The sequence below is a fragment of the Ambystoma mexicanum genome, chromosome 1p, assembly GCF_040938575.1.
Source record: "Ambystoma mexicanum isolate Mex_15411 chromosome 1p, UKY_AmexF1_1, whole genome shotgun sequence".
In the NCBI taxonomy this organism is placed as follows: Eukaryota; Metazoa; Chordata; class Amphibia; order Caudata; family Ambystomatidae; genus Ambystoma; species Ambystoma mexicanum.
In genome coordinates, this window is record NC_090921.1 from 1420085503 (window position 1) to 1420102392 (window position 16890).

Genomic DNA, 16890 nt, shown 5'->3' on the forward strand with positions numbered 1-16890 from the left:
AAAAAACACTAATAATGAAGCGGCGGTAGCACGCAACCTCACTAAAACTCCAATACAATAATAAACCTTAACAAGAAAACTAAGGAAAAAAGTTTCTAAAGTGAAAGCATTAAAGTGTTACTATAAAGTAAACACTACACTCTACCCACTATGATATATAATATACAATGTATTATGCCAACTACTGACTAGCATGAAAGGCACAACTAGAAAGAGTAACTTAGCTGTGGTGTCAGCAGCAAAGAAAGAGGAGTTGAGATTAGAGTAAAAGACATATATAGAGGAGGGTTCCTGCTCATTGGTCATCTGCAGGGCATAACCTGTCATCCATGTTGGATTGGGGAGGCCCCCCCTACATTGACTGTGAACTCTATTTAGTTCTGTTATTCAAACTTTTTTGTTTGTAAAAGTTTTTTCTTTGCTGCAGTTCAGAAGTAAATATTGTAATGCATAATATGAAGCCTGCTGTCTTGACATAGAATTAAGCAATACGACATCAATGTGAGGATCATTACTCACTGATAAAGGAACACGGCCCAGGGTGATAGACCAGAGTATGCAAGGGCCTTTAAAGAGGGTCTAGGGACAATGCCACCAAGCAATAGCCAGTAGAGTCGGGCGTTATCAATATTAAACCAACACACCCTTTGCAGCTCAGGTATTGTGTTTAAGACATGGAAAGACAAAGGAGACACATTGGAATTTTGGGAGAGAAGGCTTATATTCCAGCCACTATTGCAGTCTGCCATTTCCCTTTGTGCAGTAGAACAGACACCATTACAAAGTTCTAATTGAGCTTCATAGTCCTCCCCCACGGGCTACACTTACTCTTTTGTTTCGGCGTTAAAATCAGACAAGGGATATTACACGGTGGTGGGGGGGGTGCTATACAATTCATGCCCATGGGTGAGGCCGTTTTGTGCTGCAGAATCTCTGGGGTACTGTTTTATAATTCTGGAAACTAGCGGGCATGATGAGGAGAGACAGTGACGTGTGTGACAGGCAGTTTCCAGACAGGGATGTCATTTGATCAAAAGGCCAGGGGTACCGGAAGTGGCATCACATGACCCTTGACCTCTGACGACATCACAGGAAGTGATGTCATTTGAGCCCACCCCGAAGTGACATCATGGGAAGGGATGGAACATGACAATTTACACCTCCACAAAACAGAAAATGGCATCCCATAGCATGGTTTCTAAGTACACTATGAAAAATATGGTGACAATATCACTGTAACGTGATATACATTTCGTACAAGAATGGATCACCATATGTATCGGCAGAAAAAAAACATGCTATAACTGCAACTGGCGAAAAGCAAAATACATAGTCTGAAATGGATGCTTATTATACTCTAAATGCTTTTTGGAGGATTTTGTCTGCATTGTGAATTTGAGGTGTTTAAGAACAAACTAAATCAGTGACTCACCCCCTGAAGTGTGCATGAAATAAACCTTTAATGAGTCTAGCAATTATTGTTTAGAATTCCATAAAGACAGATTATTTGTCATTCCTATTCTTTCTTATTTAGTGTCACTACTCAACGTGTTACACTGGTGGAACCCCAATTTTATTTAAGAAGCCTAGACAAGAAAGTGAGGCACTCTAAAAACAAAGAGGCGCATGGCATTGACCACAACCCAGGAGCTTCAATTTGTAAAAAAACGCGTATTTATTGGGGTCGCAAGGGAGACCTCAATGGTCGTAAGTGCGAACCCTGGCAAACCCCAAATTATGTCCCTGTTTCCAGATGGTGACAAGACCAAAGGCTGCTGATGCTTTTGGTAGGCTAGTTGACAGATGGCAATCGAGTACCCGAACGACAGACAAGTTGGAGTGAACCGAGAGAAGAGCCAGAGCCAGCGGACCAAACTGAACAGAGCTTCCGCATAGGAAAGGGACATGACATAGCAGGGAATCTGTGGGCTACGCAAGCTTCTATCAGGCATGAATGGACATCCAAGGCTACTAATAAGGCTTGTGACATGTGTAATGCGAAGTGTCTGAATGTAAAACACAGACAAGCTATACATGTCTAAACACACAACATATGCTCGGTGGAGGATTATAAATACGTGTCTGTATGTGGGAACTGTGAGGTGTTTACAGTATATCCCGTGTTCATAGTTTCAAGTGGATGTCATGGAACTTTAAATGCTCCCACCTGTGAACATACGTTTGGAAGCCTAAGCAAAATGGTGAAAATGACACAAAGGCAATGAAAGGGAAATGATGGTGAAAAGTAAAACATTTTTTTTAAAGTGATACCTTTCGTATGTGATACATTTCCTATGTCCTATGTAATTCCAATAACCCGAATGGTTGGGTGAAAGATGAGCAGGTTCCCCGTGTTTCCGTAGACCCGACCATGGCTGAGGGAAGCTTCATAACAGAGAAAGAGAAGTGTGACGCAGCTGAATTCATTGAAATGCCTTTGGTGTGTCAGCAACTGCAACCAAGAGGGCCATGAATAGAGAGAGGACCCCGCAACACTGCGCGTCAGTAATGTAGATGGCACTGGAAGCTAGGAGTTTGCAACGTCACATTCCTCTGACGGGAACGCTCACGTGACAGGCCAGGATAATGGTGTGTACAATGACATCGAGAGCTGCGCGGGCATTGTCCCATGTGCCTAAAACAGATGGATGCGTAATGCTGCTAACAGGAACATACGTCTGGCGCATGCCACTTCATTTCTGCGTTCGTTTTACGGCGAACGCCCCAGATTCCCGGCTCTCTTAGTTCACGCGACTGTATTTTGCCGCTGGTCTTGACTGAGATGACTTCAATCTTCCGAAGAGCTATGAACAGGGCCACGCTTCCAGTAGACAGCGACCAGTCCTCGGATGAAGATCCCCTTCTCCTTCCCGGTGCTAACGACAACGACGAGAGGCAAAGAGTGAACGTAAGTGGCACCCGCAGGGCTTGCCCATCTTCACTGGCAGAGAAAGTTAAGTGGTAATGAGAGTAAAGTGCATTCAAGTCCTCCTTACTCGGGTGATAGTTTGCCTATTCTACCGCAGCATTCGTCAAAACATTTTTATTAAAGTCACTTGAATTGTGTTACTCAAGTCTTCGGTGTGCGGTAATAAAAATTGTTAAACATTTTGGGAAACTAAAATGCTGAAAATTGTCCATGCATAATCTAAGGATGGTAACACCATTTGTCCAAAAATCTAAGGATTATACAATGCCTTTCTTCACATTGTTGGGGGTTTGTACTTTTGCGTAGGAGACTCAATGACAATTGCAAACTCAAGAGGAGGAACGTAACCTTAAAATCAAAACATTTTGTTTGCGTTTTTCCCTTAGTCCGCTACATGGGTGAGTGGTGTGAATTACTGCATTGAGGCTGTGCAGGTGGAACGCAGTCACCTTGAGGGACCCGCTGAACAACCGCCTGCATCACAAGCTCAGCAAAGTGAATCCGCAGAGAGGCAGGTTAATTTGAATTGATGGAACGGGCCTCTGAACTATTTGACCCCCTCCTCCCTTTTTAGACTTCAATTTTAACATTATAATAGGTGCTCAATGCTGTTTAGCGCCCACACCAGCTCCTGCCTCTGGGGAGATCCCAATGAGAGCGGGACAGTGGGGGCAGAGGAGCTTTCTCTGCAACCCACAGATCCCGTGGTGTCTGACTGACTGTGCTAATCTTGCACAAAAGTACATCCACAACACACATTTCTCGTGGCCAATCCACAGGACTTTCGTATGATATGTTTCAGATATAAAGATTATTTGCAAGCAGAACATCACTGCTGTCGTGTCAGATGGTGGGAAACTCCACTGGAGTTTTTCTGTTCTAACGTTCGGTCGGTGTGTTTCACTGAAAAGCAGTGGTGCGCATACACACATCAGAGTTGTAGCCAGGATTGTCTAACAAGTGGGGCCTGCAGCTAATGTAGTTGGGCCCACCAATGTGACATTAACATCTGTAAATGCCCACACAGCGCTGCTGATTGGGCATTTACAGATTGTGGGTGGGCCTTGCCTGCTCATGCCCTACCCTGTCTACGCCTCTGACACACATCCTGGTGGAGCTTTGTAGCGCCAGCAGACAATCAGCTTCGTGAAATCGCAGTCAAGAACTGCACAGAACGTGACCTCTTCATTCCAAATAGCTTCCTTTCAAATGAAGAAATGGCAAGAGTGTCTGGGAAGTGGGACGCTCCCACCTGATGCCACTCCTGTGTGCCCCAGACAGCTACAGCCCTCTGGAGTTCTCCCTGTCTCAATCACACACCAGCCTACACAGGGCTCATCTCCTTTCTGGTGACCTAACAATGCACACAATGCTCCTGGTGAGTACTGGAGGCGGCCAGTCGCACAGCAGCCACATTATGTGCCCGTGATCCGGCGGCTGCCTCCTTGACATGATATGGATATGATATGGCATTTGTAACGCGCCTATACACAAGTGTTTCAAGGCGCGACAAGGCGGGGGGGGGGAACAAGCGGAAGACAGACAACGATCCTACTAGGCCAGGTGTCATTCAGATCGCGCAAGTGCAGGGGTGGGGGGAAGGGAAAAGTGCAAGGGGAAGGGGAGGGGGGGGAGTGCAGTACAAGATAAGTAGCGTAAAAAATAATAAATAAGGCCAGCTGGTGGCAAGTGCAAGGTAGATGCAGAACAAGTGCTGGGAAGGGGGGGCTGTAAGGATACAGTGACAGTCCCGCAGTGCAGGGGGGTGCCAGGGAGGCAGTGCAAGTGGAGAGTGGCTGGGCCCTGGACCGAGGTCACTGAGAGTGGACCAGTTGCAGATTCAGAGCAGATTCAGTGAAGAATTAAAGCTGTTCAGCAGGGGAGAGGGAGAGAGAAAGCAGAAGCAAAGAGGAAGGTTTTGAGGTGCTTCCGGAACCGGAGGTGGTTCTCCTCAAGTTTCAGGGAGGCAGGAAGGCAGTTCCAGAGGGAGGCCCCTGCTGCAGAGAGAGATCTACCCCCAGCTCGTTGCTTCGAGAAGCGGCTGACCCTGAGGGAGTTGGAGACGGATGAGCAAAGGGCTCGGGAAGGAAGATATTTAGGAAGAGAGAGTTGAAGGTATTTGGGCCCCAGGCCCCAGAAGGCCTTGTGGACAATGCAGAGGGTTTTGAACTTAATCCTCGCAGCCACTGGGAGCCAGTGTAGAGATTTCAGTCCTGGAGAGATACGGTCCCTGGGCTTGAGGCCAAGGACAAGTCTCGCAGTTCTGTTCTGGATGAGTTGCAGAGGGCGGAGAGTGGAGGCAGGCAGATTAAGATAAAGGCTGTTACAGTAATCCAGCTTTGAGAGAACCAGGGCTCGGGAGACAGTGAGCTTCTGGGGGAAGGAGAGGAATGGAAGAGTACCTCTGAGGAGGTGCAGCTGGTAGTGTGACTTCTTAGAGACGTCTGATATATGAAGAGAGAAGGAGAGTGTGGAGTCGAAGATGACCCCGAGGTTTTTTGCCTTGCAGGTAGGAGCAGGAAGGGGGCCAAGGGAGGCCGGCCAGAGAGCTGCAGGGAAGGAGGGAGTGGGTGTGCCGATAAGTAGAATCTCAGTCTTACTGGCATTAAGGCAAAGGTCATTGGCGGCACACCATTCCTGGATAGCAGACAGACAGTCAGAGATGAGGGAAGGAGAGGAGGAGGCCGAGGGTAGCCTGAAAGTGAGCTGGGTATCGTCCGCATAGCACTGGAAGTTGGGGCAGAGAGCAGCGATGCGGAGGGCAAGGAGTGCCAGATACTGGTTGAAAAGCCAGGAAGAGAGGTTAGATCCCTGGGGAACACCACAGGAGGAGAAAAAGATGTCAGAGAGGAAGGACCCCAGTTGGACCTGGGAGGGTCGATTGGAAAGGAAAGAGGTCAGCCACGCCAGAGCCTGACCAGTGATACCCAGGTTATCACGGAGACGGTTGAGCAGGATGGCATGGCTGACAGTGTCAAAGGCAGAGGAGAGATCGAGTAGAATGAGAACACACGGAGTGTTGGAATCGAGGTTCGAGAGCAGGTCCTCACGGATGTTCAGGAGAGCGGTTTCCGTGCTTCTGGCAGCTCTGAAGTACTTTGCAGAATGAGTCCACAATGTACACTCCACTAACAACTCCTGGGGCCCAATCATATACACTTTGCACCAGTGTACCAGGTACAAAGTTTGCTCTTGTACAAAAATGCATCGACTATATATCTCTTTTGCACTGGGGACATTTTTGCTCTAGTGTTTAAACCTTGCCAAACTGTCCTTGTCGTGGTGCAATGGTTGTCTAATATGTCCCAGTGTTTTTAGAAATGGGGCAAACGTTGCCCTTGTGCTAATACTGGGCAACTTTGCTCTTGCAGCGGTGCAAGGTTCATGTAATCTGGCCCCCGGTGTTCTGCTCTGGCTTTGCCCCGGTCTTCTGCTCTGGCTTTGCCCCGGTCTTCTGCTCTGGCTTTGCCCCGGTGTTCTGCTCTGGCTTTGCCCCAGTGTTCTGCTCTGGCTTTGCCCCAGTGTTCTGCTCTGGCTTTGTCCCGGTGTTCTGGCTTTGCCCCGGTGTTCTGCTCTGGCTTTGCCCCGGTGTTCTGCTCTGGCTTTGCCCCAGTGTTCTGCTCTGGCTTTGCCCCGGTATTCTGCTCTGGCTTTGCCCAAGTGTTCTGCTCTGGCTTTGCCCCGGTGTTCTGCTCTGGCTTTGCCCCGGTGTTCTGCTCTGGCTTTGCCCCGGTGTTCTGCTCTGGCTTTGTCGTGTTCTCTGCGCTGGCCCCAAGTAGCAGTCCCAAAGGCATCATCACCACATTCTTTCCCAAAGGATTTCTGCACTGAAGCAACCACAATATTTTATACTGTACATTTGAGGGCAGTTACTATCACAAGCACACCAGGCATTGGTAGTGTACATGGGAGCATGTGTTGGCAATGGCACCTTGTTCATTTTCTCTGTCATATACCCCCTCCTCATACCCGATGGATACATTTAAATCAAACAGTTAACAAGCCTTTTCTACACAAACAAACGCAAAATCAAAATGATTGCCATATTGTGCCTATTTCCTCCATGCAGTTCTTTTCATGGGTGTCAATATAGGTTTGACAGCATTGAAACAATGATTTACCTTTATGCTAATTATTGCCACCATATGTAGACATCGGATGGGCTCTGCAAAATCATGGTTTAAAGCGGTAAGCTTATGGAACATGCTTCATTTGGTAGTGAGCTTATGGAACATCCTTTATTTGCTAAATTCCACATGCCAATTCAGACATTTCCAATGCCTTCAAAATGAATTTCCATTAATGGTTTGTGGATGAAAAGGGTTGTGGTAGAGCAATGCTGTCACCAGCTGCTGCAGAATAAAGATAAGAACACAAGGAACAATGCTGCTCTTCTGTGTGGTATGCACTGTCATAAAGCCAGGTGGGGTCCACAATTCAGAGGTTAAATCCGATTATATTTAACCAAGAAAGGATCTCCCCTAAAAAAAAATCGAAAGGTTCAGGCAAGTCTCTTTTCAAGAGTGCAAAGAAGGTCAGGGTTTTCATATAAAGATCACAAAGTTAGGGGTACTTCTCTGTCACTCATAGTCTCAAGGGACTCTCTCTAGACTTCTTCCTGTTTGCCTGTTGTTATGGATATGAAACAACCACCTTTAAAGTGCCTTTTAGTTCCTTTAGATGTTGCTTGGTCTGTGACATGAGCTGTAGGCACAAATAGACGTCCTCTTCAAAGTTGAGACAGAGCCAACTTGGTTTGCTGTGTCTAGTTTCCATAGGCAGGCTTAAGATGGCTCTGATTCTGCTCTTACTCTGTTGTACAGCATGTGTTTGTTCCACCTTCTACCCTGGGCATGACATCTTCAAATCAGGGTTTCATCCCTTCCTCCTGTCTTGGGCTAAGTATCTCAAATCTTTGTGAATCGCGGCTGTATGGAAACATCTCAAACATGCTCCAACTAACTCTAGATTTGCTCACATTTCAGGCTTTGAGAATAGGGCAGTGGTGGCTGCTTTGTATGGGAGGGAGGCACCCCCCTCACTTGTGTGGCCAGCAACACTATACATTATTTGCAGGGGGCTGTGTTGGCTGCCTCTGATAAGGGTTGCACCCAAGCTACATATGTTTTCTTTGTTTATAATGTAGAGCCGCTAGGCTTTGCAAAGTATGTATGCCTAATTAATGAGAGGCTGGCATAGTGCAGGAGGTATGGCCCCTCCACCTCTGATTATTGCACTAATTGACATGAGATGAGACCTCTTCTGTCAGTCAGAGTGCTCACGCTGCAGAGAAGAGTGGCAGGCTATCCAGTCCTGTATGGTGGAAGCTTTGGTCTGCATACTGCAGTGGGTGAAAACTGTTAAGTGAAGTATGATTTATATGTGTAATCTGTTGGAATGTATGTGCCTGTACATGTTTGTGTGCTTGTGTTATTTGTGCCCTGAAAGCAAGGAGTTGTTGTCTGAATGCTGTATGATTGCACAAGTGAATGATAGAGTGTATTTTGAATGAATGCACATGAATGAGAATTTGTGTGCATATGTGTGTGAATGAAGAGTGATCCTCTTAGTTTAGGGGATTGGAGAGACTCCTGGCAGGATGGTTTGCTTTACCCTTGATGAATGAGGTTTCCAGACAAGTCCGATCTATGAAATTCTCATCAAAACAGGTTCTTTCCTCTTCTTCCAAAACCATCAAGGACCATACTGACACCCTCGCTGCAGCCTGACCGACTTCTGTAATCATTCTTTCACCACTGGAACCTTCCCTTCCCCCCTGATGCACTCTCTTTTGTACCCCCTTCTCTAAAAACCATCAGCTGACCCCTCCTGTCCAGTTAACTATAGCCTGATATCCATTACTCCTTTCCTGGACAAACTCTTGGAAAAGCTGGCCATCTCCCAGCTTAATCCTTACACTGAATCTGTTGCTTGTCTCCATGACAATCAGTCTGGCTTCAAAACTGCCAAAAGCATGGAAACTGCTCTGCTTAACACCTGTAAAGACCTGGTCTCTAACCTTGATGCCAATCACCTCTCTATCCTCATCTTACTCTATCTCTCTTCTGCTTTCAACATGGTCAACCACACCATCCTGCTCAACCGGCTCTGTGATAATCTGGGTATCACTGATCAGGCCCTGGCCTGGCTGAGCTCTTTCCTCTTGGACCGACCCTCCCAGGTCCAACTTGGGTCCTTCCACTCCTCTGTCTCACCCTCTACCTGTGGTGTTCCCCAGGGGTCTAACCAATCTCTCCCTGGCTGTTCAACCAATACCTGGCATCTCTCGCCCACACATTGCCGCTCTCTGCTGCAACTTTCAGTGCTATGCGGATAACACTCAGCTCACTTTCAGGCTCCCTTCTGCCACCTCTTCTTCCTCTCTAATCCTGGAGTGTCTGTCTGCAATCCAGGAGTGGTGTGCCCCCAAGGATCTCTGCCTTAATGCCAATAAGATGGAGATCTTCCTGATCGACACACCTTCCTTTCCTGTCAGTCGGTGGACGGCCACTCTTGGGGCTAAGAACCTCAGGGTCATCTTCGACTCCACACTCTCCTTCTCTCCTCACATCTATGATGTCTCTAAGAAGTCAAGCTACCAGCTGCACCTCCTCAGAGGTATTCTTCTTTTCTCCACCTTTCCCCAGAAGCTCACTGTCTCCAGAGCTCTGGTTCTCTCTAGGCTGGACTACTGCTAGAGCCTCTTTCTAAATCTTCCTGCCTATACTCTCCATCCTCTGCAACAATCCAGAACAGGACTGTGAAACTTGGCCTTGGCCTCAAGCCCACGGATCGTATCTCTCCAGCCCTAAAATCTCTCCATTGTCTCCCAGTGGTTGCAAGGATCAAGATCAATACCCTCTGCATTGTCCATAAGGCCTTCTGGCGCCTAGGTCCAAATTACCTCCAACTCTCTCTTCAGAAATATCTTCCTACTCGAGCCCTTCTCTCCTCCACCTCCAACTCCTTGAGGGTCAGTCGCTTCTTCAAGCAACGAGTTGGGGGCACATCACTTTCTTCAGCTGGTGCCTCCCTCTGGAACAGCCTCCATGCCTCTCTAAAACCTTCTTCTTTGCTTCTGTCTTCTCTCTTCCTCACCCCTGCTGATCTCCTGTCTGATACTGCACTGGTCACCTGGTTACCCTCTGAACTCGGGCCCAGCTCCCTGCCCGCCCAGCTGCACACCCACACTGCCTCCTGAGAATCCCTGCACTTGTGGTCTGTATCTGTTACCTTACAGTGCCCTTACCTGCACTTACTAACTTATTAGGCACCTGTTGTCTCCACTTTTTACACTCGCACTTGCCAGTTGCTGGCCGCACTACTTGTTGTTTTGATCCTATGTCCAGCATTCGCCCTCCTCCCCTCCTCCTTGCACTTTTCCCATCCCCTCTCCCCTGCACTTGTGCGATCTAGGTGTCACTAGGCCTAGTAAGATTGTTTGTCTTTGTCCTCCCTCTGTTTCCCCTCCCTTGCCTCATCGAGCCTTGAAACACTTGTGTATAGGAAAGTTTAAAATGCCATATCATGTCATATGATATCATAACATTAAAGCATGTTTGTTGGCATAGAATTCTTTATTATGCATAAAGTGTAAAGCAAACATGATAAGTGTTAATAGAAAGTGATAGAGTCTAGTGATTGGCCTACTTTGGTTGTGCCAATCTGTATATACTTTCTTGCTGTGGCATAGCATTCTTTTACTGATATGATATGATATGATATGGTATTTGTAACGCGCCTATACACAGGTGTTTCAAGGCGCGAAATGCAACATCAACATCAAGTGCAACTCAAACATGATTTGTGTTTTCATATGGCTATACTGGCCTACTTAGGTGGCAAAAGTCTGCATACACTTTCTTACTGTGGCATAGCTTTGTTCACTGGCCATCAAGGTTAACACAAACATGATACGTGTTATTAGATGGCCAGACATGCTTACTTTGGTGGTGCCAGTCTGCATATACTTTCGAACTGTGGCATGGCATTTTTTACTGGGCACCAAGGGTTAAGCAAACATGATATGGTTTATTTCGTGATCAGACTGGCCTACACTGGTGGCATCAGTCTGCATATACTTACTTACTTTTGAATGGCATTTCATACTGACTCACAAAACCAAAAGACATAATTTTTTATGGCAATATTGGCATATTCTGGTGCAGCCTGCATGAGCATGCATGGGCACAGGCAGCATGAAAATATTTTTTGTAATGGCATATATTGTAGGCGAGGACATCATGAAAATGTGTTGGAAAATGCTCATGTGCAATATTGGTGACTTACATCTATTAAATTTGGTCTTGACTACCATATAAAACTGACTGCAAACTTTAGGGCTTATTAAGCTCGCTGACCCCACATATTTCTGTCAAACATGCTTTATTTACGCCCTTTCAATTAAAAAATTCAACAGCCAAAATTGGAATCAGGTATAAGTTAGCAGGGGCAAATCAAAGCTACTCACACGGAAGTCTGTATTTGCTGCATTGGAACTCTATGAAGCAGGCTCTTTAAATTCGAATACCTTTTTTTGGGTAATGGAGATTACGCCTGATAAGTAGAGGGGTATGCTTGTCCAGTTTGTCATTGTTTCCATTCTAGTGGTAGCCTTGAATGCACTGTCTAGTACTTAGAAGGAAAAGGAATCAATCATCCTGGATATATGACATTAAGGGAACCAGCTGAAAAAGCTGTCATGATGCAATGGCATACATATTACCGAATAATGATCAGAACAAATTCATATTTTCTGACAATTATACCAAAACAAACAACACCCACAATTAAGCTGATTCGCCTAATCAATGAACATGTGTGCCCAGAACAAATGTTGGATCACATGTCGCATCTAGAAACACTTGTGTACAGGCGAGTTATAAATGACTCATCATATCATATCATATCGACAGCTCCTTAAACAATTTATGAGGAAATATAGAATGGAACATACTTTAGATGGCCCAAGTGTCCAGAATCGGGTTGCACCTTGCAAACTCCACAACATGAGCATTTAGCAAATAGATGAGGATTTAAGGACCAAATTAAGACTGAAGTGGATTAACCAGAGCCAACAAGTAACAGGAGTTATTTACAGTTCAATTGAACAACATTTCAGAATCGAATAGAGATCTAATCTCTAGAGACCGAATAGAGATATTATGGATATGGGGTAGGCAAGAACTTGGCACACAAAATTAAATGTAATATTTTTATTTGGTTTTTATAACGTGCCAAATACCATTCCTGATTTTGGTTTCTAAGTGTGGATTTGGGTTTCAAACCTTTGTTGCTGTGCGTGGTCTTGCTTCCAAAACCAGTGCATTGTTCCTGTGCTATTATCTTATATTTTGGCATGCTCCAACAAAGGTTTACACTTTATTACAGAGAAAAAGGAACACTATTAACGGGGAACAATTTAGACAAAAAAATGCTCTAGCTCTGTTGATGTACTTCTCATTTTAGCACAGGTTTAGGGTGGCTGTGTGGAAGACACAACCGATAAAATGTCATAGGAGGAGAGCAGGGGGGCTTGCTAAACATTGAATGAACTTGCCTCTCTAAACAATACTAGGCATTTTGAATGATTGCAGATAAAAAGTCAGAAATTAATTCAAGACCTGCAATCTTACTGCATTGTGCACATCAATTAAACAACTTAGCTAATTTAGCATGCAATGTAGACTTGTACAATCAATTACCAAACAAGGTGTACACAATAAAGTTATTAAGTTTCGGTAATCAAATATCCTGATATAATTGCATTTTCCCACCACAACTCAATGACTAATATGTTTTAAAGTATTAAAAAAGAATGTAACAGTGCTGATGATAACATAGTTTATCTGAATAATACACATACTGCAGGGATCTGTATTTTATTTAGTGTGCAAAGGTAGCATTCCCACTAGGTGATGTCTTACTTTCTTCATTTGAAGGTTGATAAAGGTAGTCTCCCCAAACCGACACAGGATTAAAAGCATATGTAAAGTGCTATATTTAAAAACACTGTGCCTCATTACAAGTTTGGTATTAATTCGAAGGTAATTTTTTAAATTTACTTAAGAAATCCTTTACTATTAATGCCACTTGGTCCTGTGGGTTTTCCTTGAGGTTACAAGTGTTTGAGGGCGGTGTAATTCCCTATTTTTGGACTGCATGTGAATTTTGGAGAATTTACCATTGGTGAAATTGATACGTGGTAAATTGACAATTTTCGGAGGTAAACGGACAAATTCACCTGCATCCTTTTGCTTAATGTAAATCCTCCAGTTTACATGCAACAGGGTGGCTGGCAGAGCGGGAATGGGTATGGTACAGAAAAAATGCGGTTATTCCATTAGCACCAAAAAAGTGGCGTAATGGAATTACCACCACTTTTTTCCAGCAGCTCTGAACTTGGAATGAGGTCCCGATCTGAATTCAATAATTTTCAACCTTTAGGATATGCATTACCGGACTGAAATATTCTCGTTCTGCACTCTAAACCTGACTTCAAACATCTGTTCCAAATGTAAGATGTGTGTCCTCCAATTATTTGATTGCATATTTAATCTTCACAGAACATTTTTCACAATGTAATAATTGTGGCAAAATGAGTTCTGCCCTGCGGCAGTACAAGGATGTGTAGATACGAAAATGCCCACTCAGCTCTTTTACAAACCAAGAACCAACACAATCATAAAGGTAAAACCGGTACAATAAATAAATGTATCTCCTTCGACTTTTGTGGTTATGTGGGCCAATGGAATGCTATACTCTTAAGAGGGTGTGAATGTTGCTCAGCAGCAACTCAAAAAGCAAAGTATACCAGTCCAAAATAAAGCAATGTCCAATCAAAATTCTATAAAAATATATACCTTAATCAGACACACTATGTCCAATACTAACTAACCAGAAAACACTGTAAAAACCCACCCATGTAGAAGAAGCACAGAATATGCACATATAGAATAGATGCAGCACTGTGGGTTATGAAACAAGGGGAGAAGGGCAAACATGAGACTACAATGTTAAAAAGGATATTTTTGCAAGTTGCAAAACGGGATTAAAATTACCTATCCAATCTCTAGGGCCCAAAGATGGACTGGGGGGGCTGATATCGGTCAGGACTATGAATAGGAGGACCCTCCGCCCCCCGTGAACTTTGACATCTGTAGTCTCAGGTACTGGAGACTGGACAAGGATAGAGCAGGAAACAGACATCAGGCACTTGGTTCAAAGTCATCTTTAATACAGATTCAAAAGACACCAGAATCAGCAGCACTGAGCTCCTTTCTATCATCTTGCTTTTATATGCTTTTGAGAATGATGCAAAATTTCATACAATTTCAGAATACATCTCTAATTGGTCCCTTTAGGCAAAAGCAAACCCCTACCTGTCTGTGATTGGTTGGCTTAACTGTCACTCACAAAGCCCACATTACTTCATCTTGGCAAGCATTATTTGACTGACACATAATCTAATGTGCTTGCTGAGATCCAGCCAGACCTCATTATAAATCCTTAAATGCCTGCCAAGAAGCAGCCCTTATCTGATCCTTGAGGCCTGCCAAAATCTACTTGGCAACTAAATGCTGTGAAGGCCTCCATGAGCTAATCGTATTTGTTGCCAAGTAAGCAGCTGCTTGGTCTAATTGGTAATGCTCCATAAACTTATTCGATTTACTATTAATCATTGTCTGCTTTGTCTAAATATACTAATCGCAGCCATGTGTATCTACAGTGAACTGCTGCCAAAGAAATATTCATTGTTCTGCATGAATAAGGACTTTTGACAACTGCACCTAAGACACTATTTTGTATTTTGGCATCCATCTAGAATCTATCCCAGCCTGTTTAGCCTGAATACTTGGCCATGCTACCAAACTGTGAACCAATCTACTTTGTACATACCTCATTTTCTATCCAGTTTTCAGATTATATTTTTAGATATTCATGATGTGCGTATAATACCTGAGAAACCCTTTACTTCCTGGGTCATTCTGACCCCAGAAATACATGTCGCCTTGTATGCACTCCATGGGCCTCATTACAAGGTTGGCGGTAAGGGGTTAACAGCGCCGGTAAGGATGCTGGTGCTGTTAACCCCTTACCACCACATTACAAGGTCCCTTTGCGGGTCCCTCTAAAGCCGGCTGGTAAAACCAGCCACCCTTAGCCGGAGCCACTAAAGGACCAGGGAGCTAACTCCCCATTCCCATTGAGCCCTATGTATGGGAATGGGGACCTGGTATGCGGTATGGGGGTAGCCATGGTGCTAATAGCACCATGGCTACCTCCATACTCCTAATGAGGCCCTTAGTCTTCTAGTATTATAATTCTGATTTTTGCAATACTGGAACCATTGATCAACCTGGCATGTTAACTATATTCAGTTTGAGGGGGGAGGGGTCTAGGACCTCCTCTACACTCAACAATCTGGTCTGTATTTAGACACCTATTCAATACATGACCACTACACCCAATGTCCACCCTCCCCATATTCAGCATACCGATGCATCCCTGTCCTAGTCACCCCCCTCAGTGTGGTGATTTGTCTCAACATGGGAGGTATCATAAAAACATTTCTACAGAATCAACAATAACTTCAATCGTATTGCATTCTCATAGTCTAAAATATATGTGTATCCTTAAAGAATACCTTTGGTTGCTTCTATCTGGATCCCACCTTTATTACTCAATTAAATATAAACTAATCATATACAACAGGCGATTTTGGACACCACAAGAATCGCGATGAAATCATTCTTTGAGGGAACCCACCAGCCCATTTCTTAATTTGTCAATGATTGGCTTTTACTGCACACTGTTTCTTTCTTCCCACCCCACAACACTTCCTTGTTTCCCACTCTCCTTCCCCATGCAAATGTTTAATGTTTGTCTTCTTTTTTTCCATTTGTCTCCTATCGACATATCTTCCACCCGATTCATCTTGGTTTAACTTCTTCTACATCCACAGACCTTTTCCATGATCTGGTCATTTTTTTATTCATCCTTTAGGCTGCTTTGCAGCAAGTTCATAGGCCCTTTGTACATAGGCCAGTCCTTTCAATGTTTATCATTCATTTTGTCACATAGTAATCAGACTATTCGTTTGTTTATTTGAAGTCAGATAGTCAATAGGGGCATTCAATAGTTTCTGTGGAACACAAGGATGGGGGAGTCTCGTAGTAAAACCTTTAAACATAAAACAACTGTAACTGGGCATAAAACAACTGTAACTGGGCATGTCTGGGTCCCTCAATCTTTTCTCTCTGCTTGCAGGATCAGTTGCCGCCAATCTCCTGGTGTGTAGGTATCTCCCGTCCATCTGTTGTCATGAACCATCGAACTCGCCCTTTCTGGGTCTCCTGGTCCCTGACACGTCGGGGATTACACTCCATAATACTACCAACATGGCTGCAAGCTCAGAACGCTGCTCACCAGTCTTCACGTTCTACGCAGCGTACTCTATAAAGAGGCCACACCCCCACAGCCCCGCGCGTCTCAACGCTGCTGTTAGCTGTGACCGGACGTGTGTTCCGTACTCTCCCTTGTATTATTCCGTTGTTTCCTGGTTCCTGGACCCCATTCTTCCAATCTACCTTCCCTCCTTCTTATCGAGCCCTTCCCGGAACCCCTGCACCACCTCTGCATGCTCCATTTCCTTTTTCTGAATTTCCTGGAATTTTCCCTTGATCCCGGACATCGAAGCTGAACGAACACTGGAAGCCGAGGGCGGCCGAGCAGGTTTGTATAAGACCCGAACCATACGAAAGAAGACTCCTCCTAAAGAAGTCATCAGACAACGAAAACAGGTGAGAAAGGGGGAAACCTGTGACAGATTGAGACGCCACCTGAGCGAAATCGATACAGACATTGGGGCGGCCATCCAGGATCTTATGCGCAGCATGCAGGAACTAACAACCGAAGTGCAGAACCTGAAAGCTGAGAACGCCACGTTAAAGCAATTGGTG

At 44.8% G+C, this 16890-nt stretch overlaps 1 protein-coding gene across 1 annotated transcript in view; it reads left to right on the forward strand.

Annotated features, from left to right (window-relative positions):
- Positions 1–2456: 2456 nt before the first annotated feature.
- The window catches only part of LOC138579237 (ninjurin-1-like), a 426744-nt gene continuing 412310 nt past the window's right edge, over positions 2457–16890 (forward strand). The window contains exon 1 of the mRNA XM_069649765.1: positions 2457–2908. Within this exon, the coding sequence (XP_069505866.1) occupies positions 2783–2908 (126 nt within the window). The 5' untranslated portion in view covers positions 2457–2782. The remainder of the gene's footprint in view (positions 2909–16890) is intronic.